Source organism: Fomitopsis serialis (assembly GCF_022376445.1).
Source record: "Fomitopsis serialis strain Sig1Antser10 chromosome Unknown B0H18scaffold_4, whole genome shotgun sequence".
In the NCBI taxonomy this organism is placed as follows: Eukaryota; Fungi; Basidiomycota; class Agaricomycetes; order Polyporales; family Fomitopsidaceae; genus Fomitopsis; species Fomitopsis serialis.
Genome location: NW_025954964.1, coordinates 1313487 through 1332774, shown reverse-complemented (window position 1 = coordinate 1332774; position 19288 = coordinate 1313487). Strand labels below are relative to the sequence as shown.

The 19288-nt window shown below is 54.5% G+C and overlaps 9 protein-coding genes across 9 annotated transcripts; 4 read left to right on the top strand and 5 right to left on the bottom strand.

The window, feature by feature from the left end:
* Nucleotides 1-252: 252 nt before the first annotated feature.
* B0H18DRAFT_1082435 (Ctr copper transporter) lies at nucleotides 253-901 on the bottom strand (the record flags this gene model as incomplete). The annotated part of the gene is made up of 3 exons (XM_048031532.1): nucleotides 253-375; nucleotides 435-534; nucleotides 591-901. 3 exons carry the CDS (start codon nucleotides 899-901, stop codon nucleotides 253-255), a joined length of 534 nt encoding a protein of 177 aa, XP_047899404.1.
* A 130-nt stretch (nucleotides 902-1031) lies between these two features.
* Nucleotides 1032-2273, bottom strand: B0H18DRAFT_977220 (nucleophile aminohydrolase). Its single transcript, XM_048044231.1, has 5 exons — nucleotides 2154-2273; nucleotides 2028-2121; nucleotides 1806-1972; nucleotides 1494-1745; nucleotides 1032-1413 (listed from the first exon to the last, which is right to left on the bottom strand). The coding sequence occupies exons 1-5, from the start codon at nucleotides 2185-2187 to the stop codon at nucleotides 1277-1279; spliced, it is 684 nt and encodes a 227-aa protein (XP_047899403.1). The 5' UTR covers nucleotides 2188-2273; the 3' UTR covers nucleotides 1032-1276.
* Nucleotides 2274-2650: 377 nt separating this feature from the next.
* On the bottom strand, nucleotides 2651-3680 carry B0H18DRAFT_977216 (P-loop containing nucleoside triphosphate hydrolase protein). The gene is made up of 2 exons (XM_048044230.1): nucleotides 3518-3680; nucleotides 2651-3453 (listed from the first exon to the last, which is right to left on the bottom strand). Exons 1-2 carry the CDS (start codon nucleotides 3578-3580, stop codon nucleotides 2809-2811), a joined length of 708 nt encoding a protein of 235 aa, XP_047899402.1. The 5' UTR covers nucleotides 3581-3680; the 3' UTR covers nucleotides 2651-2808.
* An 811-nt stretch (nucleotides 3681-4491) lies between these two features.
* On the bottom strand, nucleotides 4492-5428 carry B0H18DRAFT_422877 (uncharacterized protein). Its single transcript, XM_048038038.1, has 2 exons — nucleotides 5257-5428; nucleotides 4492-5207 (listed from the first exon to the last, which is right to left on the bottom strand). Exon 2 carries the CDS (start codon nucleotides 5153-5155, stop codon nucleotides 4502-4504), a length of 654 nt encoding a protein of 217 aa, XP_047899401.1. The 5' UTR covers nucleotides 5156-5207; nucleotides 5257-5428; the 3' UTR covers nucleotides 4492-4501.
* On the top strand, nucleotides 4982-6203 carry B0H18DRAFT_422857 (uncharacterized protein). Its single transcript, XM_048038037.1, has 2 exons — nucleotides 4982-5219; nucleotides 5269-6203. The coding sequence occupies exon 2, from the start codon at nucleotides 5365-5367 to the stop codon at nucleotides 6043-6045; it is 681 nt and encodes a 226-aa protein (XP_047899400.1). The 5' UTR covers nucleotides 4982-5219; nucleotides 5269-5364; the 3' UTR covers nucleotides 6046-6203.
* A 372-nt stretch (nucleotides 6204-6575) lies between these two features.
* On the top strand, nucleotides 6576-9628 carry B0H18DRAFT_927177 (ribosome biogenesis protein tsr1). Its single transcript, XM_048041647.1, has 9 exons — nucleotides 6576-6741; nucleotides 6803-6863; nucleotides 6916-7195; nucleotides 7252-7765; nucleotides 7822-8297; nucleotides 8352-8613; nucleotides 8673-9057; nucleotides 9114-9251; nucleotides 9303-9628. Exons 1-9 carry the CDS (start codon nucleotides 6700-6702, stop codon nucleotides 9527-9529), a joined length of 2385 nt encoding a protein of 794 aa, XP_047899399.1. The 5' UTR covers nucleotides 6576-6699; the 3' UTR covers nucleotides 9530-9628.
* Nucleotides 9629-9690: 62 nt separating this feature from the next.
* Nucleotides 9691-13084, bottom strand: B0H18DRAFT_868966 (Vps53-like protein; the record flags this gene model as incomplete). The annotated part of the gene is given in 18 exon segments (XM_048039979.1): nucleotides 9691-10035; nucleotides 10050-10051; nucleotides 10087-10162; nucleotides 10211-10280; nucleotides 10329-10469; nucleotides 10523-10747; nucleotides 10800-10882; nucleotides 10936-11047; nucleotides 11102-11129; nucleotides 11190-11425; nucleotides 11481-11590; nucleotides 11647-11767; nucleotides 11823-12125; nucleotides 12187-12314; nucleotides 12369-12439; nucleotides 12492-12642; nucleotides 12704-12849; nucleotides 12907-13084. 18 exon segments carry the CDS (start codon nucleotides 13082-13084, stop codon nucleotides 9691-9693), a joined length of 2526 nt encoding a protein of 841 aa, XP_047899398.1.
* Nucleotides 13085-13353: 269 nt separating this feature from the next.
* Nucleotides 13354-15312, top strand: B0H18DRAFT_977196 (uncharacterized protein). Its single transcript, XM_048044229.1, has 7 exons — nucleotides 13354-13977; nucleotides 14034-14168; nucleotides 14225-14594; nucleotides 14648-14766; nucleotides 14820-14869; nucleotides 14899-15198; nucleotides 15251-15312. The coding sequence occupies exons 1-6, from the start codon at nucleotides 13378-13380 to the stop codon at nucleotides 15083-15085; spliced, it is 1461 nt and encodes a 486-aa protein (XP_047899397.1). The 5' UTR covers nucleotides 13354-13377; the 3' UTR covers nucleotides 15086-15198; nucleotides 15251-15312.
* Nucleotides 15313-16668: 1356 nt separating this feature from the next.
* Nucleotides 16669-19034, top strand: B0H18DRAFT_868738 (cytochrome P450; the record flags this gene model as incomplete). Its single annotated transcript, XM_048039965.1, has 14 exons — nucleotides 16669-16801; nucleotides 16854-16951; nucleotides 17015-17106; nucleotides 17167-17210; nucleotides 17270-17367; nucleotides 17420-17592; nucleotides 17647-17882; nucleotides 17933-17999; nucleotides 18056-18250; nucleotides 18305-18334; nucleotides 18393-18626; nucleotides 18677-18709; nucleotides 18780-18808; nucleotides 18868-19034. 14 exons carry the CDS (start codon nucleotides 16669-16671, stop codon nucleotides 19032-19034), a joined length of 1629 nt encoding a protein of 542 aa, XP_047899396.1.
* Nucleotides 19035-19288: the final 254 nt, after the last annotated feature.

The window sequence follows — 19288 nt, the reverse complement described above, 5'->3', positions numbered from 1 at the left end:
ACACTAGCGAACGCTATGCAGCCTCTAGCCCCATCCACGCAGGGTGCGTTGCGGACCAGAGCGACTCGGGAGACTGGGTGTAGGCTTCATCGACGGAGCGCAATGGACTCGTCTCTGGGTAGTGTCGAACACAATGATATGATCCAGCAGTGCTCCGATAGTAACGTACAAGCCTTGATCCGAACGAGAGCAGGAACCATCTACCAGCGACAGGAAGCATAGGAATGGGTGGGAACGGATGACAGCACTGCTCTAATGGCACGACATCCCCTTGGAGTCGACGGGGCCAGCGAGGGCAGCATTGATGTCGAAGTGCGAACTGAAGACGAAGTGACCGATGGCGGCGCCTGCAATGACTGCGAGGATGAGATAGGCCTACCGAAGACAAGTGTTAGCCGGGAAGAGGTCGGATGGCAAGGGGTCCGCAAACGTACGTTGTAGGTCATGAAGACCAGCATGAGGAAGAAGGACAAGAAGACCTGTACGCCATACAGCACCGCCCGGGTTACGCGAGGCAAGAACGGGAGCGGGGTCCTGCGTCGCCACAGACCGTCAGCATCCCCCTCACCTATGCACGATCTACCACTCACCCGACCTTCCGCGCCGCACGCTCGCCGCCCAACAGCCCCGCCGCCTCAGAGTCGCTCTCCGGCGTCGCCCGGCCGCTCCGGATCCGCGCCTTGCCCTTCCCCTCCGCGACGAGCCTCTTCGCGATCAGCCTGTCCGCATCGCGCGCGGCGACGCGGAGCCACTCGTACAGCACGCCCAGCGCGACGATGGCGAAGAACGACGCGACGAAGCCCGCGGTGCTCCGGACGTGCCACCACTTGAACACGACGCAGGTGTCCTCGATCTGCGTGTTCCAGATCATGTTCATGCTGCACATCGGGTCCATGTCCATCCCCCGTCGCCGTGCCCGCCGTGGTCGCCGTGGTTCATCTTGCGCAGAGGTAGGGTTTGTGCTAAAGGAGAGGGAACGGCGCGGCCGGTATATGTACGGGGAGTGAAAGAGAGGTGAGAGAAGATAGAGACAAGTTGCTATATGCAGCTGCGGAAGCGGGCGTCGTACGGGCGCTAAACGCCGTAGTTAGCTCGGTCTCCTCACCCAGAAGAGGCCAGGCGCGGAAGAGTTGCAAATGCACTGCGTCCTACTGGTCAGGAATGACAATGCTCGAGTCGCCGCACTGTTTCACCGCGCCTTGCATGGGAAAGCGGATTGAATTGCAATAACATGTACAACAGTAGGGTCCGTCCGAGCCAGCATCACGGTACACCATCATGCAGCCCTCATCTCCGCATCCTCGTCCTTCTTCGCCAGGTCGTGTTTCGCCAGGAGCGCGTCAATCTCTGCGGGCTTGTATATCTTCGCCTTAGGCTGCTTATCCGCGTCCAGCGTCAGCGTCGCAAACTCCACTGCAAGAGAGGGAGCATTAGCGAGCTGCACAACCGATTACACGCCAATAGGCAGGCTGGGAGAGGCGAAAGACACGCACGCTTCTCGCTTCCCAGCGTAGTGCTGTCCATGGTCTTGCTCATCGTCCGGAGGACGAGCCCGACTGCCTCGTCGATCCCGATGTCGTCCTTGTACTCTTGCTTGAGCAGACTCTGCGCGGTGCCGTTGTTCGCGCCGATACACGTCGCCTTCCAGCCGGAATAGTTACCTGACGGGTCGGAGTGGTAGAGCTGGAATTGGTAGTGCGCGTCGTAGCCGGCGTAGAGAATGGATACACCGAACGGACGCAGACCTTGTGTGTGCATTCACGTGAGGCCGAGAGTCCTGGAGTGCAGAATATCGCATGGCGCACCTCCATATTGTGTGTAGCCCTGCTTGAGATCACATAATCTCTGCACGAGAAGCTCGACGGGGATGTCCTCGTTGTAGTTGAACAAATGTCCTTGTGCTGTTTGTCGTGAATAGTTGACGAGAGAGTTCGCGTCGGCAGTAAGACCAGCGACACCCGAGATGACATTTCTGTGATTGACCATACACTTCAGAGAGAACTGAAGAAATCCACGAAGGGACGCACGAGTTGAGCAAGAAGATCTTCTCTCCGCTACCTCCGTAGCCACCGTCCTTCGCGCCGCTCATGTCCAGCAGCTTCCCTGTTACCTTCTTCTCCGCTGCGAGGACGACCCATCTTTTGCGAGCACACCAAGAACGGTACCCGCATGTGAGATCGCCTCCATGGCATACTCAACTGTGCACACAATGCCCAAGGTTAGTACGGACAGGGAGCGTAGTAGGCGGTTGGACTGACTTTGATATAGTCGCCCTATGCACACGCTCAGTAACCAGTTGATTCGAAATACAAGGGCCTTCACACTCACCCTCTGGCGAGAAGATCGTGGTACGACCTATAGCGCAACAACGTGCATAGTTAGCCGGGTGCCTTCAGCTCGTTGCGGACAACGTACTGTCATAACGCCTGGCCTGCGGTAAACTCAGTACCCGTATTGCGATTCTGAATGAGAATCTTGCTTACCATGGTGGATGAGAATGGAGGGGGGATGAGGAAGAGGTGCAGGCTTGGATGGGTTGACGCGTCTGCCTTACGCGTCGTGCACCCGCGAATCGCGATGCGATCGGACTTTGCCGACGCGCGCCAGCGCGTCTCCTGCGCGCGGGCATGCATTCAAGTCTATCCAAGTTACTCTACTGGCATGCAGCTGCAGCACCAGAATGTCTTTTGCTCTGACTATCTGTCTTTTTGCGCTTATCGGCATGACTAGCACTGAGGACCGTCCATCAAGGGCATAGTATAACCGGATGGTGGTTCTATTCTACATCTACTGCTACTCGATTCCACGCTATACGCCCCCCGTCAGCTTGTTCAGCTCGTCCATCACTATCTTCGTCTGCTCTTCTGTACTCTGCTCCATGGACACCGTAACGACACCTTCCTCTGCCTCCGGGCTCTCCAGCGTCGCCAATTGGCTATCCACCATATTTGCCTTCATGTAATGCCCCTTCCTCTTCTGTATGCGATCCAGCAGCATATCCCGCTCGCCCTTCATGAACACGAAGTACGTCGGCATATGTTCTGGTGGCGGGGGCGGCTCGAGCTCGTGCATCGGCTCGGGGAGGTTAGGCCTGATATTTCCCCGCAGGATGTCCCGATAGTACTTCCGGAGCGCAGAGCACGTCATGATCGCCCCCGTACGTCGTCGCGGTGCGTCTGGCGGGTCGTCCTGCTTTGCGGACGACGGGACGTAGATCCCCTTGCTCTCGTGCAGTTGGGGCTTGCCTTTATGATCCTCCTCGGCGACGATGTGCTCCGCGGTGGTGCGCAGGAGCGCGAGCCAGGGCTCGCGGTCCGCGTCGGTCAGAGGCTGGCCGTTCGACATCTTGTCGATGTTTGCCTTCGGGTGGAGCTCGTCGCCCTCTATGTAGGGCAGCTGCAGCTTCTCGCAGAGGGCTTGTGCGAGTGTGGTCTTCCCTGTCGCTGCCACCCCCTACGTTGCGGTCCCCGTGTACCTGGCTAAGTCCAATCCGTATGGCAGCTACAAGCAGACGCACCATGACAACGATGAGGATGGGTTTGTCGTGCCCTGCGGGGGCCGACGCATTCTCGGACGCCATGGCGAGGGTAGATCGTTGGTGAGTTGGTGGGATTGTCGCAGGGAGGCTTTCTGGTCAGCGTTTTCTCATCTGGCTCAGCGGGGCAAGATCGGCGTCCCGGGCCGGTGTTCTATGTCGTCACCTGTTCCACATCGAATCACGGGCGTCCGAGGATTCGGAAGAGGTACTGGCGTTGAGTTCCCAGAACGGAAGGGAAGCCAATCGCAACATGTAGCCCTTGTGTAGTCCCCACTGCCAGCAAGTAGATCTGAATCAAACCAGCTCTACAGATCGAAGCTTGCACATTGAATTATTGTCGTGTACATCCGAGTAATGGAGTGGTAAGTGTTTTTTGCTCTATGATCATTGGCTCTATGATCTTCATATGACCTAGCCTGTTCGTACAAACACGTTATACAGTACCGTCTGCGACTACGACCGATCTGGACAAGACTGGGTGTACATTGACTAAGATTTTCTCTTCAGATTCATTCACTGTACTACAGTCATTGGAAATGTGTCCGGAACAATGGTACTTACTTAGCTACTTGTGTGGCTATTAGAGATCAGTCTTGTGCGATTGCACAACCTCAGTGTTATTGTATGCTCGGTTTGTGCTGGGTCGTCGGGCGTCGTTCGCGGTACCGTAAGCTCTTCTCATGCTAACGGCTTGCGCGGCATATGTGCTTACGGCTTGCACGGCGCGCTTGGGCGGCTGTGGCGTCCAAATCTTCTTTTGAGGTGTGGGCGCTGATCCTCGTCGGACGGTGGTGTGTAGTCTCCGTAGCAGACCTAAAAAGCCGGCAAGCGTCTTTTGAGGGTGGTGGGGGACGCTGCCACCAAAAGTCAATCCCTGGACAGAATAGTCTATACATCGATTTCTCACCAGCGTGGGTTGTCACGGTGACTGGCTCTGTTCGTAGTAGTAGGCAGGTCATGTGATTACATGCCCGACGTCCTCGTATCGTTGCTCTCGCCTTCTGGTGCGCGTTCGGTGGACCGATGACAGCTCGGGTGCCTGTTGCGCAGGGACCTGGGAGCGTTCTTGATGCGCTCCAATCGGCTCTCGATGTCCGGGATCTCGTCATCCCATATCTCGAATTCGTAGGGGTTTTCCTCGTCGTTTTCGAAGTGGGGGATGTCACGGAAGCTTGGGTGGGGACGCGGAAGCTTGGGTAGGTCGAAGAAGTGGGATGTGTGGGCGACGCTTGCTAGGTCGTTGAGTTTCGCCCATGGGATGGGCACCCGGAGCGTGCAGTATGCGGGCGCGTCTGAGACTGCGAATGTCACCCAGTGGCGCCTGAGCATTACGACTTGCCCCAAACGCCCCACTCCGGTGCTTAGAGTACCAACACGTAGGCGGATGTAGCAAAGGCTCTCTAGTTGCCGTCGTGGTCGGGTGTCGACAACCCACGTAAGTCCGCTCCTCTCCTCCATGGTTGGTAGTGGGAGAACTGTGACATCGTGGACAGGCGAGTCGGAGGGACTTGGGGTAGCGTGGAATGTGGGCAGTGGGATAGTAGGGGGAACTTCTTTTGCTTTTGCGCGGTGTTTTCGTTTCATGTCGGTTTGCTGGGGCGCCGACAGCGGTGTCATGTTTTATGAACGGCCGTGAGCGTGTTGGTGCAAGGGTTCAAGGTGGTCCTCGCTTTATGTATCTGTGAGTGAAGCGCTTTAGGTGCATTTTCATGTCTTACAGCGTCTATCAGTACTTTCTGACGGTAGTCGCTTCCGTACAGCACCTAAATCGGGTTCTTCGTGACCCGAAGCTTGACATGCATATATAGGATCGTCGATGCGAAGCCATGGCACGGATCGCGTCGCGGCCAATGACACTAGTGGCTGAGGAGGAGGGGATCCATTTGGCCTCCAACCGACGACACACATGCGCGCCAACCGGTGTCTTGGCGGCGACCGCGTTCACCACAAGCTGGTGGGAGGCTGACAATAATAGTGGTCAGAGACGTGTGCCAGCCACGTCCGCTAGGCTGACATTCTCAGTCAGGTATATCAGGGCATCGCAAACGTACCCAATGGCCAAACTCCTTCGCTCCTCCCCTCATCTCCCCCTGGCTGCGTCGTCTGTGCACTCCGACTGTTCCGCTCTGTGCTTCGTGGTTCACCCTCCCCATGTATCATCTCCGCATCGTCCCTCCTGCCTGTCCATTCATCCTCGTCCATGCAGTTTTCCGGTTCGGTCTCTTGCGGAGGCACCGAAGGGCACTGACCGTGTTACATTGCCACTGGCCAGGGGCTGCCCGTCCGTCCGCAGGGCTGCGAGTGGCTTTCGGATGAGCCGTTGCGTCACCGCATGCATCTTCGCAACGCGCCTGTCTTTGCCTCTTTGCCTGTCCATCCACTCCCGCTCCTGTACTCCGTGGCGCGTATTGACCGTTCCTAGGTGTGCGAAGGTAGGTGGTCTCGTTTTCCCCGTGATTTGGGTCCTTCGTGTGCCTTCTAATCGTGCATGTAGTACCTTCCTCTGACGTCCAAGTTCCGTAGCACCAGAGGCTTGTGATGCCTCTGCATTCTGTACCATTGATGGACGAACACGCGCCGGTTGGTGCATCTTCAACGCCTTCAGAGGAACAGATTATCCATAGCATTGTTGCAATGCAGTTGATAGCCCCATTCCCCTGGCACATTAGTCACGCAGGTACGCCATGCAATGGGTAAAGCTACTGAATAGTCACCGTGAAGAAGGCCAGTGGACGGCCCACAGTGACCCACAGTATTCGGAGGCCTCGCGCTGGCGGCAGCGACGCCGGTGAGAATTCTTTGAGTTGGTCAGTGTATGCCCTATCAAAAAACCGCTCGAGCCCACGGGGAACGAGATGATACCATACCAGCAAACGGCGCGAGGAAGAGATTCATCTGCGAGGTTGAATAGTAGCGTGTGCAGTCAGCGTGCAGTGATTGGCACCCGCTGGATCGGAAAGTGATCGAGGGTGGCGGCAGAGATAAGATTAGATTGCAGGATCGCCTCGATCACGATTCCCCTTCTCGTAAATTTCAGCATTCTCCTCGCGTTCTCCTGCAGGCTCAGAGTCACGCAGGCTCATCCACTGCACATCCGAAATCGACTGATTCTCTTACCTCTGGTTCACCGGAATTCTTTGCGTCTGGATGAAAAGATAACCATGACTGCATCCGCTCACCACCACCGGCCGACTCTCAAGCAGGTCGGTATCTTACAGCCATGGCTGCAGTCGTTATAGACTAATCAATCCGTTTCCTCTGCAGCAAAACAAATCGTTCAAGTCCAAACATGCCTCAAAAGGAGCCTTGAAAGAGGCCGCGAAAGGTGCGTCGTACGATTGCAGGATCGCTTCAACGTCCTCATGATGGTATTTCAGGCAAGACTGCTAGGCAGTCGCCAAAATCTACGCCGGCCTCGAATGTTGCCGCACAAACACGACTAAACCGGCGCAACAACTCAAAACAAGCACAGATTAAGAAGCGACAAGAGCTCGTCTCAGCAACCCGCATCTTCAACGGAGTAGATGGTGCTCCGCGCATCGTCGCAGTCGTCCCTCTTGCGGACGATGTATCAGCACAAAACGCCGCAGTGGCATTGGCACAGTCTTTGGACCCATCTGCCGAGGGTTCTTCAAACGGGGAAGTCTGGAAGCTCAGGTGTGTCCTGTTTCACAGTAGCATTCAACTCCTGCTGACGTCTCAATACGCTGCAGAGCAGACCGCTTCAAGACCTCCCTGCAATTCATCCCCCTCCCATACAAACAACTATATGCAACCCTCGATGCGTGCAAAGCAGCCGACTACGTCGTCTTCGTCCTCTCCTCAACCGTCGAGGTCGACGGCTGGGGCGACACCCTCCTGCGCACGCTCCAAGCACAGGGCCTCCCCGAAGTCGTTACCGTCGTCTCCTCCTCTGATGGCCCGATGGAGCCGAAGGAAAAGTCGGGCATCATGAAGAGCCTGCTGAGCTTTATTCAGTACTTCGTTCCGAGCCAGAGCAGAGTGTACGACATGCACACGGGCGCGGACGCGCTCAACGCGATGCGCGGGCTGTGCGAGGGCCGCCCGAGCGACGTCAAGTGGAGGGAGGGCAGGACGTGGGTGGTCGGCGAGCAAGTACGGTGGGAGGATGGGTCCCTCAGAGTGACGGGTGTGATTAGGGGCGCGCCGCTGTCTGCGAACAGGCTAGTGCATCTGCCGAACTACGGGGACTTCCAGATATCCAAGGTGCGTGTGGTTCAGCTGGTTTGGTATGATCTCGGTATCGATTCGCGGACACGCAGGTCATGTCTGCGCCTCTGCCCCGCCGTTCGAAGGGTTCTTCAGAGGACGTGATGGAGATCGAACCGACGCTCCTTGCCGAGCCAGAGGTCTCTTCCGCGGATTCTCTCGTCTCGAGCAACGACCCCGACGACATGGCGAACGAGCAAACTTGGCCCACGGAAGAGGAGATGCGCGGCGCACCAAACGGCAGCACGGCAGACGGCATCCCCGACGCCAACGTCGGGACGACGCCTAAACGGGTACGGAAGGTACCCAAGGGCATGAGCGAGTACCAGGCTGCTTGGATCGTCGATGAGAGCGACGAAGACGAAGAAGAGGGTGAGGAGGGGCAGCCCGGTGAGCCAGAAGGCGACGAGGAGATGCAGGAAGCAGAAGAGGAGGAAGAGATGGTGGAGCTGCCTGACCAGGAGATGGAGACCGAGAGCCGGCGGAGCGTTGCGTTCCAGGACCTGGATATGGAGGAGGAAGATCGACAGTACGTATTATACCCCTGTGCGCGAGACGAGGGATCTTGACACGCTGCGCATAGGCTTGAGAATTGGCGCTCGCGCAATCACGAACAAGAGGAGAAGGACGACCTCGCTTTCCCCGACGAAATCGATACACCACTAGACGTCACCGCGCGAACTCGCTTCCAGCGATACCGTGGTCTGCGATCGTTCCGCACCAGCCCATGGGATCCCTACGAAAACTTGCCTCGTGAATACGCAAGGATCTTCCAGTTCGAGGACTACAAGCGGACTGAGAGGGCTGTGCGGAAGAGAGCAGAAGAAGACGGGACAGGCATTGAGGTGCGTCTGCCCGCCCGAGAGACTGAGGTTCACCGGTGCCTAACGGGTTCGTGGAACAGCCTGGCACCCGGGTCACTGTCTTCGTGAAGGACGTACCTGAGGAAGTTGCCAAGCAGAGCTCAGCAGCAGCTCCCTTCATTCTCTTCGGTCTTATGCAGCACGAACACAAGAAGACCGTGCTGAACTTCGCCGTGCAGCGCAACACGGAGTACGACGGCTCCGTGCGGTCCAAAGACCCTCTCATTCTTTGTGTGGGCCCGCGCAGGTTGCGCGTCAACCCAGTCTACAGCCAACATACACGCGGAGGAGGGAAGGGCGCGAACAACGTGCACAAGTTCGAGCGATACCTGCGGCATGGTGTCACGAACGTGGCGACCACGTATGGCCCTGTTGTGTTCGGCCAGCAGCCTTGCTACTTGCTCAGGGATACCGAAGACCCTCAGGGTAAGTTGTGCTCTCACTCATCAAGTGATGGGAGCTGACAGTTGGACTATGCTCAGCACCGGAACTGGTAGCCATGGGCAGTTTCATGAACCCGGATACGACACGCATCATCACCAAGCGTATCATTCTCACTGGGCATCCCTTCAAAGTGCACAAGAAGACCGCCACTGTGCGGTATATGTTCTTCAACTCAGGTGCGTCCGCGTCGCCGGCGCTTGGTTGTCCCCAGCTAACCCCGCCCGCAGACGATATCAACTACTTCAAGCCTATCCAACTGTACACCAAATACGGGCGAACAGGTCACATCAAGGAGTCCTTGGGTACGCACGGATACTTCAAGGCGCATTTCGACGGGCCGATCAACCAGATGGACACGGTCTGCATGTCGCTATACAAGCGTGTCTACCCGAAGTGGAGCGACCTATGGAAAGAGCCCACGACGGCTTCGTCTTCGGACGCGATGGAGGAGTGAGAGTCTTACTGGGCATATGTCGTCTACTGTTGTATCCTGTTTTGGATGTATCTTGCATAGATGTACTTTGGATACTCATCACTTTGGCTCTGCGACACAACCATGGCATCCAATCCTCTTCCATTACTTGCTAAGCAATGCGAAAGCTAGGGTAACTGTGTCTACGAAGGGGGTAGAGTCTCTCGTCGGAGTCCAAAGCTCACGAAACGCTTGAAGTCCTGGAACACCTCTCTCTTCGTCGCCCCATCTTTCGGCGGCGTTTCCGTGCCTGTCGGCGTGCCTGCCCCAGGCGGGGATGCGAGCGCAGCAAATATGCCCTCCCCTGCCCCGGTGAGTCCAACACGATTGTTGGCCGGGTTGTTGAGGTTGCTCGATTGACCGGGGTCCATATCAAGAGACGTCAGGAAAGACGTGCTCTCAAGGTCACTCTTCGTGCTGGTGATTGTCAGGAAAGAGTCGAGGAGATCGTTCTGCTCGGTCTTCGTCGTGCCCCTCAGATCCAGGATCTGTTCCAAGTCACAACTCAATACGATGTCGTAGATCACATTAAAAACAACGCGCCTTCTGGAAATTCGTGAAGGACGAGTCCCCGATGAGCAGAGTATAGTTGAGGATGAACCCTTCAGCGGGATCCTAAATGGCTTGTCAACCATGGCCAGGAGTCGTAGAGACAAGACCTACGGTAGGTGTGACAACGACTTTGAGCAATGCCTCCAAGCGAGTGGTCAATTTGGTCACGCTGCGGGTATAGCTAACAATGGAATGAGCACAATGTTGTCCGAATAGACTCGTAACATACTTGGTCGTGGATAAATCTTCTCCAGGTATCCTAAGCAGCGCAGTCTTAAGAGCTTGCAAGTCAATCAGAAGCTGCTCGGCCCCGATCTCCTTCAGCGGCCGGCTCTTGACCAGCGCATTGGTAAACTTGGCCAAAACCACACTGACGACGTGATTAGACGCTGGATGAATCACAATGTACGACCAAGTACACACTTAGCCGCCTTGTCCATGAAATTCCGCAGATACTTCTTCTGCTCAATCAGAGGCTTGACGGTGTCGACGACTTGCTCCACAGCTCGTGCAAGGTCGTCGACATACGGTGATTGGCCACTGACAGATTTCTGTGTGGCCCATGCCGTACGCGACATCGTGGAGCAAGCAGGATCGCAAGCGGCCTCTAATTCTCTGAGGATGACCTGTATCGCTGCGGAAATTGCGCTGCAGAGCAATGTTAGTTGACGCGCGTGGTCTCAGTTACGACGGCCTGTACCTCACGAAGAGATCGCATTCTTCCTGTAAAGAGATCCTCTCCTTATACGACTCATCCGTTTTTACACGGATGTTCTCTTCCAGCTGTGAACGTATCATAAAACCGGAGACATCCGAGGTGCATTGAGACTGCTTACCTCAAGTGCCGTGGCATGGCAGTAATCTGCGGTGTTGATCAAGGTGCATGCCGTTCTCACTTCGTTCATGTCCACCCGGCTATCCGTCGATTTACGGGCCATCACTGGAGGCCTGACCGACCAGCGTCAGCAAGGTGAACGCATTCAATACCCCAGCGTGACTCACTTCTTCATACTCGCCAACAAAACATCCTCTTGCGACGTGCATTGAATCAGTGACTCGATGGTACCGCTGAAGCACAGGTAACACTCACCGGCATAGATCCTCAGCCACTTCCTATGCAAGGAGCACAGATCGAAGAGCGGCTGGCCCGTGAATAGGCTCGCAAGCTGATCCAGAGTTTGGCGGTAATAGTAGAACATCTCCGTCGAGGAAGGTAGCACAAGCACGGGTGGGGCGGAGTCGTCTACCGATGACCTCGTTGACGCTGCCTCCAGAGACGAGCGCGACTTGGCACCTCTGTACTGGGAAAGCATGTCCGACAATGCCCTGTGCCTGTGTGAGACGACGGGACAACAATGACAACACGGAAACGGATCCCTACTTGTCTTGCGCATCAATGTACACGCCCATGTGGGGTTCGTAAGCGGACGAGATCGTCTTTGAGGGGCGTGTGGCCCCTGCTGGCTGAGTCGCCTTCAAGATGTCCGGGATCTAGCTCGTAGAGATATGCATGCTGAGTAACTCATTAACGGAGACAGACTACGCACTTGTGTCGCATATTTTCGTGCGAGATACGCTTCGAAGTCCAGTGTTTCCTGAAGGGTGTCCAACAGCTGCTTCACAGACAGCTTCGCACCGGCTTTTGATAACAATACCGTCATGTCATCCCTGGTATACATTAGCATCAAGTTCACTGAGCCAAAGAAACAATGGTACAACGCACCGGGTGATCTCGATGAACTTGGCGCAGAGGTACCATCCAACCTTCCACTCAGCGGGAAACACTCTCCCTTGCTCCGTATCGTGGGTTTGCAGCAGGCGCTTGAACCACGCAAACCGGCGCGACAAGTTGTCGAGCTGTCCGGCTTCATCTGTGGCGCGGAATATACGACGATACTCCTTCAGTTCCATTGCAACGTATCGCTCGATGAACTGAGTCCGGTTTTCGGGGCCCAGCACATCGACAACAAGGCAGGCATCTGCTATGACAGAGGGCTTGATGGGCTTGCCCGGATCCTGCATGTAGCTGTCGAGGCAGCGTTAGGACGTGTCTGCATATATACCATGTTTGGTACATCAGAACTGACAATTTCTCCCAGTCTGCGTCTATCGTCTGCCGGACGTCATTCTGAATCTCTTGAATGCGTCGCCATAGTTGTGAGATGCGCTGAATGGACGTATACGGCTTGAAGGACGCGCCGATCTGTTTGACTGCCTTCACATGGTCTAAGTCATCAAGGCACGGTATTACAGGCCTCATCCAACTTACAGCCAGCGTCTGAACGATTTCATGGTACTTCCTGTCTTTCACTTGATCTTCGAGCTGGCTCAAGGCGTTTACTGGGGGATAGTAATTAGACAGGCAACGGCTTTCACGGTTCAACGGACATACCGAGCATCTGCAGCCTTTTCAAGGTAGTCATGCTGAGGATAAGATTCTTTTTCGCCAGATCGAGAACCTGTATCTCCTTGGTAATGTTCCGCACCACAGCCTCGGACTCTGTCGCCTTCTCTCGTATGCGAGACATTTGTCCCATAAGATCCTGTTCGAAGACACCGACATGAAATTCAAGCCGAAGCCAACGAAAGTGAATGTGGACTCACTGAGATCATCTCTTGCAATAGCTGCATTCTACTAGGGTCATGGTCGTGTCTCAACTCTTCCTTCAACGAGTCGATCTCTCTCTGGAGATCTTGTTCTTGTTGAGCAAGCTTTGCTTGGATGGATTCCAGCCGTGCGAGAGATGACTCTGGCGCAACAGAAATGGGCAACCTAACACATTGAACTGCTGGTATCGAGCACGTACCATCGGGGAAGTAATCATTCAGAACGCTCACAGGATTGAAGTCGTTTGTCAGTTTGTCCAAAGGATCGTATTCTTGTCGGTGGCCAATGTTGAGAATTTGTTCAATGGAAACGATAATCTCGGGCGGTAGTCTGTCATCGCGGGATGAGGTGTATGACGATTGGGCAATGTGATTCATGTCGAATCATTCGAGCATGGAGGTCTCTCAGAGGATTAAGTCGCAATCTCGCAAAGGTGGGAAAGGATGTGAGTGGGCCCAACCAGATGTCCGGTGTGCAGTGAGTGCCGTACACCTTGGAGTCGTATACGGCGGAGTCGCGCACTGTAGACGCCCAATGTATTATTATAGCGCGTTGACGGCTGGGTACTTACATACCATACTTGGAGTTTTCCCGCCTCTATTTGTTCGTGGCAAACAAGGGCGCATAGGATGGAAAAGGCAACGCCTTCTTACTCTTGAACACGATCGACATGTCGTATTCGACTTCACCTGCGGCTCCTGGCCCCTCACACACCTCAGATTCCTCGATGGGAGGCGCACACGCAGACGAACTTACACCAGAGGTTTCAATGACTCATCCGACATACCAAATCAATGCACCGACGAACATGCAAACCAGTCTAACGTCGGGGGCGGACCAGGCCGGTCAAAACCAATACGGATATTACTATGCGCCAGGACAAACATCTTCTCATAACGCGCCGTACGCGTACTATCATATGCCATCGACTGCTTGGGGAAATGCATGGTCTGCACCGTACGGAACAGCGAATGCTTATTATCCATTCACTCAGCCTCAAGCCCCCCTTCATCCCGACATTGCGCAACGTTCGCATGTCCCACCTGTTGAGGCCCTAAGCAAGAATGAGAAGCGCGAGCTAGCATCACCTTCGCCTTCGCCACCACCGTATGTGCACAAACATTGGGATGGCATCCTCCGCGCCTTTCTAGCCGCTGCTGGTCTCACCCAAGCATTGCGAGGGTTCGATGCAGACATAGTTGTCATGAATCCAGATTGGGAACAGAAGAAGATCCCAGCGGCGCTCGACACCCTAGTGCAGAGCGTCCTAGTCTGTGTCAACTTTGACTTGAGGCCGGTGACCTCCTCTAACCAAATCATGCGTAGGCGTTGAAAGACCGGAGCGCAAACACTACGGCTGAAGAAATTACTGAAGGACTTGCCGAGGAAACGTCATTACAAGACAGGAAGCTCCAGTATTTGCATATCGCGCATGGCACTGAGCCCAAGTCACAGACCTCAGTCAGTACGCTATGCCTGTGTGTCTTTCCGCGGCTGTAACGAGTCGGTGACCGCAGGTAACAAGGGAAATATCCAAATTCCTGGCGCGCAATCGTGCTCGCAATGACGCTTCCAATCGCCAGGAGTTCCTTCAGTCACTCGCCGAGAAACGTCATGGCCTTCAAGCCGACACCGACACCGATTCTGTACCAGTTCCTTCATGTGCCCGTACCGACGCCAAAACGCAGGACAGAGACGTCCAAATGAAATACGACATAGCCAAGAACGAAGATGGGCCGTTGCGGAAGACCCTGAAGAATCGGGATGACATACCTAGCACAAAGCTAGATGAACGGACTTCGGAGAATGGTTTTATCAGTGCGGCTCGGTTTCCCGCCCTGGAAGAACGCCTGCGCAATGTAGAATCACATCTTGCAGTCCGCTATGGTAAGTTAGCCGTCGGTCTCCCTGTATTCCGTACGAATGACAGGTGTCCACAGTACCGTCTCCCCCGAAGTCTTTGTTGGATCGTCTCAAATTTATTGAGGATCACATCGTGCAGCTGGAGAAAGAGTACCCGCCTTGGGCTGCTCTGCACTTCAATCAACCTCGTCGTGGTGTACGTCTGGTCCATTCTATTTGTGTCACGTCACTTACCCTTCGCTGGCTTAGTGGCCTCCTCCCCCTCGGCCCACCCCGATCATCGTTCCTTCACACCTCACGTCCACCATCAACCACGGGGATCCTTCAGGGTCATTACAGGGGAGCCTCAGCCGGCTCCGGCAGGCGCTTCGGCGAGTGAGATTTCCGAATCAGCATCTTCCAAGGGCAAGGGGAAGTCTAGTCGGACTAAGTCGAGCCTACATCGCGCTGTGATGGAGAAGCTCGAAGTTCAGAAAGCTATGCACGACCTTGCCGGGCCCGCTGACGAAGGCTGAAGGAGCCGGATGTCATCCCGATCTGGTACGTTTCCCGTGTCTTGGGCTTGGCTTGGGCTCAAGTATTCATGTGGCAGTGGAAACTGAACGATACTTTGGCTCAACTTTGGCTTGTACGTAAGACAGACGTGTACCGGCAAGGTTTAAGCTGATGAAATCCCCCAGATGTTGATGTACAGCGATGAGGCAATCCTTTCGCCACAATGGAGTTTTTACAGTATTATACCGTAAGTTGTCTTGACCATCTCGCCGGTGGCATTCTCTGGAGCATGAGATCGTTGTGTCTTGCCCGCCGCAGTGGCTAGCGAATCCCTGTATCCGCTATCCTCGTCACATTTCCCAAGCAAATGTCAGAATGACGGGAAAGCAGCGGCGCGGGTCCTTATCGTGAGTGCTTCCGTCCCATGCCTGTCGTCGACCCACCACTCCGCAGAATGTGACTCTACACGTAGTTGAGTGGCCCAGTTGTGTCATACAAGGCTCGCTAGCAAGCGCTCGCCGCAGGCTATGCAATAGGTTCATGTTGGCGTGAATGCATGTCCATGTCGACGTTACTGTGCTTGTTTGTTTTCCCGCCGAGTCTACTTACTGCTGACATGCGATGACGAATTGAAGAGACAAGATTTACCGAGGGCCGCTTGTGCTATCTCAGGTACACAAATGATCCTGGAGCGATAATTCTATATAGGTGTGCTTCCAGGAAACCTGCGTGGCTCCGGTGATTCAGCCACACCAACTGTAAATCTAGACGCCTCACTGAACCATGTCACAAGATCGCACATTGCGGTTTCCAGCGGCCATTTTTTGGTAGGTCGACGATCTCTGAAGCCTCTCTTTGATGGTGTCATCTGCTTACTTCGTCCCATTCGCCCTCTTCCGTAGTGATAGCTTGCGACGTATGATTACATAGTCACAGCCGTCAAACAAGCTCGGGTGAACCTCAACCTTGTTGGACATAGCGCATCCTCCCATTCCCATCCAGAGCCAGGACTCGGTCCGTGTAGGTGCGTCTAGCAGCTCGTCAAACGGAACTGTCATTGAATGTATGGACCATGTCACTGTGTTTTAGCAGATGTCCGCGGCGACTTAGATTCACTGTACCTTCTTCAAGATGGCCAAGCCGTGCGTACAAGAGCTGCCATCGGAAGTGCTTGTCGGCCTCGCACGCTTGACAGTCAGACATTCAATTGACCCCCTTTGACTCAGCCTAGTAGTCAATACGCTCCGCAGAGGCACCCTCCATCCCAGTGAGCTCGGAGCTGTGGTCGTCCGGTGAGTGTCCAGTGGTGGAACCGACCGATCACGTCATGTACGTCCGGCGTTCTGACATGGTTCCCGGCTAGGGCGATTCCACGACCCTTGCTCTGCGAGCGGTTAGTGCGTGGAGCAGTACTTTGTCCGAAACCGTCGTCTCACTGGCATTTCGATGACACAGGACTTCTAACAATTGTGTGGCAAGTTCTGGTCATCTGAGGTGGGTCACGAGATAAATAGAGGACTCATCATAGCGGGCCCTCAGGTCTCCCTCGCTGAGTGTACCCACATTGGTTTCTCGAGCCTGAACACATCTCGACTGGCAGACAATGCTCATTTCTCTCGGATGCATCCTGCTGTGTACTCTGGGCTGGGTTTATATCCGGAACAGTGTTCGGGGTGATGCCGCATCCGACATAGTGCACAATCTCCCTGGCCCCCCTGCGGACTCACTCTGGACAGGTATGATATACCTCGGTGTCGATAATCGCTCAGTCTGACGTGTTTACCACAGGAAACATGCACCAATTCTTCGATCGTCGCGGTCTTGACTTTCATGAACGACTGGCTCAAGACTACGGTCCAGTGGTCAAGATGCACGGGCCATTTTGGGTACGAAGCGCAGTGCCATTTTAATTGCATTCTATCTTCGCTGACAGTTGACATTTCGGACAGAGGAGAATGCTTTATCTCTTCGACCCCAAGGCGCTCCAGCACGTCATCGTCAAGCAACAGGCAATATTTGAGGAGGGCAGGAACTTCATTGAGTGCACTATCATTTACCACCCGTGAGGTCGCTACGTGTTGACGATGTAACTACGTCGAAGTGCGAATTTGCTCGTCTTCGGGCCTGGGCTGTTATCTACCGTTGGTATGTACACAATGATTTTTGGGACTGACTATCTTGGTTCCTCAACGAATGGCCATCAGGTGAACAGCACCGAAAGCAGAGAAAGATGTTGAATCCGCTCTTCAGCGTCGCACATATGCGGCGCATCCTCCCAATATTCTACACGGCTTCGCACACAGTCAGCCATAAACGCTCGTTCCGCTTCGATCGCTGACCATTTCTGGACGTAGCTATGCAATGCCATAAGTTCTCAGCTGGAAGATGGGTCGAAAGAGATCGACGTCCTCGATTGGATGAGCCGTGTCTCTCTGGAGCTAATCGGACAAGGAGGATTAGGCTATAATTTCGATGCCTTCGCGGAAGACGTCACGAATGAATACGCGGAGGCATTAAAGCAATTCTTGTGAGCAATCTGCTATTCAAGCTTACAACTAAGTGAACTCACTCACTATTGCAGTGCCGCACTTCAGAATGTATTCATCTTCCGGCCGCTGTTACCGTACCTGACGGCATTTGGTCCTCCTTGGGTTCGACGTCGGCTCGCAGAGCTAGTCCCGCACGCGTCATTTCAGCGAGTCAAGACTTTGATTGATATTATGGCTGCGCATTCGGAGGAGATATTCAATGACAAGAAATTGACGATGAACGAGGACGGTGTGATCGAAGAGAAACAGGACATCATGAGCGTGCTTGGTATGTCTGCTTATGATGACGGTAGGCAGCTGACGAGACACAGACCGTAGTCAGAGAGAATCTCATGGCTTCCGACGAGGATAAACTACCGGAAGGGGATATAATTGCTCAAGTATCGTACGTCTATTCGTGTGTAGCCTGTGAGCTGGTCACATCGCTGACAATATCTCCAGGACGATGACCCTCGCGGCAACGGACACAACGGCTAATTCCATATGCCGGATTCTACACCTTCTTGCTCAGCATCCCAAGGCACAGCAAAGACTCCGCGAGGAAATCATCGAAGCGAGACAGGGTACTGATCTATCGTATGACGATCTCAACCAGCTACCATACCTGGATGCCGTGCTGAGAGAGACATTGCGGCTGTGAGCGCAGCGTGAACCGGACATGCGTTCGATGTTTTCTGATGCTACACCTAGTTTTCCGCCAGCTACCCTACTCTCTCGGGAGTAAGTAGATATCGGTACGATGTACCCACTTGCCTTCATAACCGCCTGTCATTCACAGGGCCCTTGAAGACACGGTTCTACCTCTTTCGCAACCCATCTACTGTGTCGGCGGAAAAGTCATACAAGAACTTCCCATCGCCAAAGGGACGGAGATATTCATGGGTGTCTTAGGTTCGAACACGAACAAGGAGCTCTGGGGCGACGATGCTCTCGAGTGGAGGCCTGAACGTTGGCTCTCCCCTCTCCCCTCTGCCGTGATGGAAGCACCTATCCCAGGTGTTTACAACAAATCGTAGGTGGCAAGCTGATCGCTCCGATGCTTATATATTGACCCTCAACCAGGTTGGCCTTCCTGGGGGGCAAGCGAGCGTGCATGTGGGTCACACGGTGTCTCTGCGAAAAGCCATTGTGAGCTACTAGCTGACGCTGTGCGGTATATCTGCAGCGGCTTCAAGTTCGCCGAAACGGAAATGAGTACGTCTTTGGATGCTACTTCTCACCGCACTGCAGAATGACAGAGATGATGCTCTTAGAGGCCGTGCTGTCTGTCTTGATACCCAACTTCACGTTCGATGTCACCAAGAAGCCCATCATGTGGAACGTTGCGACGGTCACGTACCCCACAGTTGGCTGGGACAGTACCAAGCCAGAGCTCCCTCTGTTTGTAACGCCGCTCAACGGCAGCTGTCCTTCAAGCTGACTCGAGTGTTTCGTCTGTAATGGTAGTACTGCTATATTGCTAGTCCCCGAGCGTAAAAGTACGCTCTTGTGGGTTGTATCGGTCTTGTTATTTCTGGAGCATTTCCATCAGGATTGTGCCATATTGAGGTATATCAAGAGCGATTTACTACTCAGTCCGAGGTTTGTGGCCGAAGTCGACCGGGTTGCTCGACGGAAAGTCAGACCCTGAGACAGTCACAGATGCCCGACCACCTCCGCCTGTGCAAACATTCT

Coding starts and splice junctions, on each gene's coding strand:
- B0H18DRAFT_977220 (XM_048044231.1), bottom strand. CDS start 2,187: ATGGAGGCGATCTCACATGCGGGTACCGTTCTTG. Junction 2,122..2,153: donor ACATGCGGGTACCGTTCTTG/GTGTGCTCGCAA, acceptor TCGTCCTCGCAG/CGGAGAAGAAGGTAACAGGG. Junction 1,414..1,493: donor TACGCTGGGAAGCGAGAAGC/GTGCGTGTCTTT, acceptor CCTCTCTTGCAG/TGGAGTTTGCGACGCTGACG.
- B0H18DRAFT_977216 (XM_048044230.1), bottom strand. CDS start 3,580: ATGGCGTCCGAGAATGCGTCGGCCCCCGCAGGGCACGACAAACCCATC. Junction 3,454..3,517: donor CCATCCTCATCGTTGTCATG/GTGCGTCTGCTT, acceptor ACCGCAACGTAG/GGGGTGGCAGCGACAGGGAA.
- B0H18DRAFT_422877 (XM_048038038.1), bottom strand. CDS start 5,155: ATGACACCGCTGTCGGCGCCCCAGCAAACCGACATGAAACGAAAACAC.
- B0H18DRAFT_422857 (XM_048038037.1), top strand. CDS start 5,365: ATGGCACGGATCGCGTCGCGGCCAATGACACTAGTGGCTGAGGAGGAG.
- B0H18DRAFT_927177 (XM_048041647.1), top strand. CDS start 6,700: ATGACTGCATCCGCTCACCACCACCGGCCGACTCTCAAGCAG. Junction 7,196..7,251: donor GGGGAAGTCTGGAAGCTCAG/GTGTGTCCTGTT, acceptor AATACGCTGCAG/AGCAGACCGCTTCAAGACCT. Junction 8,298..8,351: donor ATGGAGGAGGAAGATCGACA/GTACGTATTATA, acceptor CGCTGCGCATAG/GCTTGAGAATTGGCGCTCGC.
- B0H18DRAFT_977196 (XM_048044229.1), top strand. CDS start 13,378: ATGTCGTATTCGACTTCACCTGCGGCTCCTGGCCCCTCACACACCTCA. Junction 14,595..14,647: donor ACATCTTGCAGTCCGCTATG/GTAAGTTAGCCG, acceptor AGGTGTCCACAG/TACCGTCTCCCCCGAAGTCT. Junction 14,870..14,898: donor ATCGTTCCTTCACACCTCAC/GTCCACCATCAA, acceptor GGGATCCTTCAG/GGTCATTACAGGGGAGCCTC.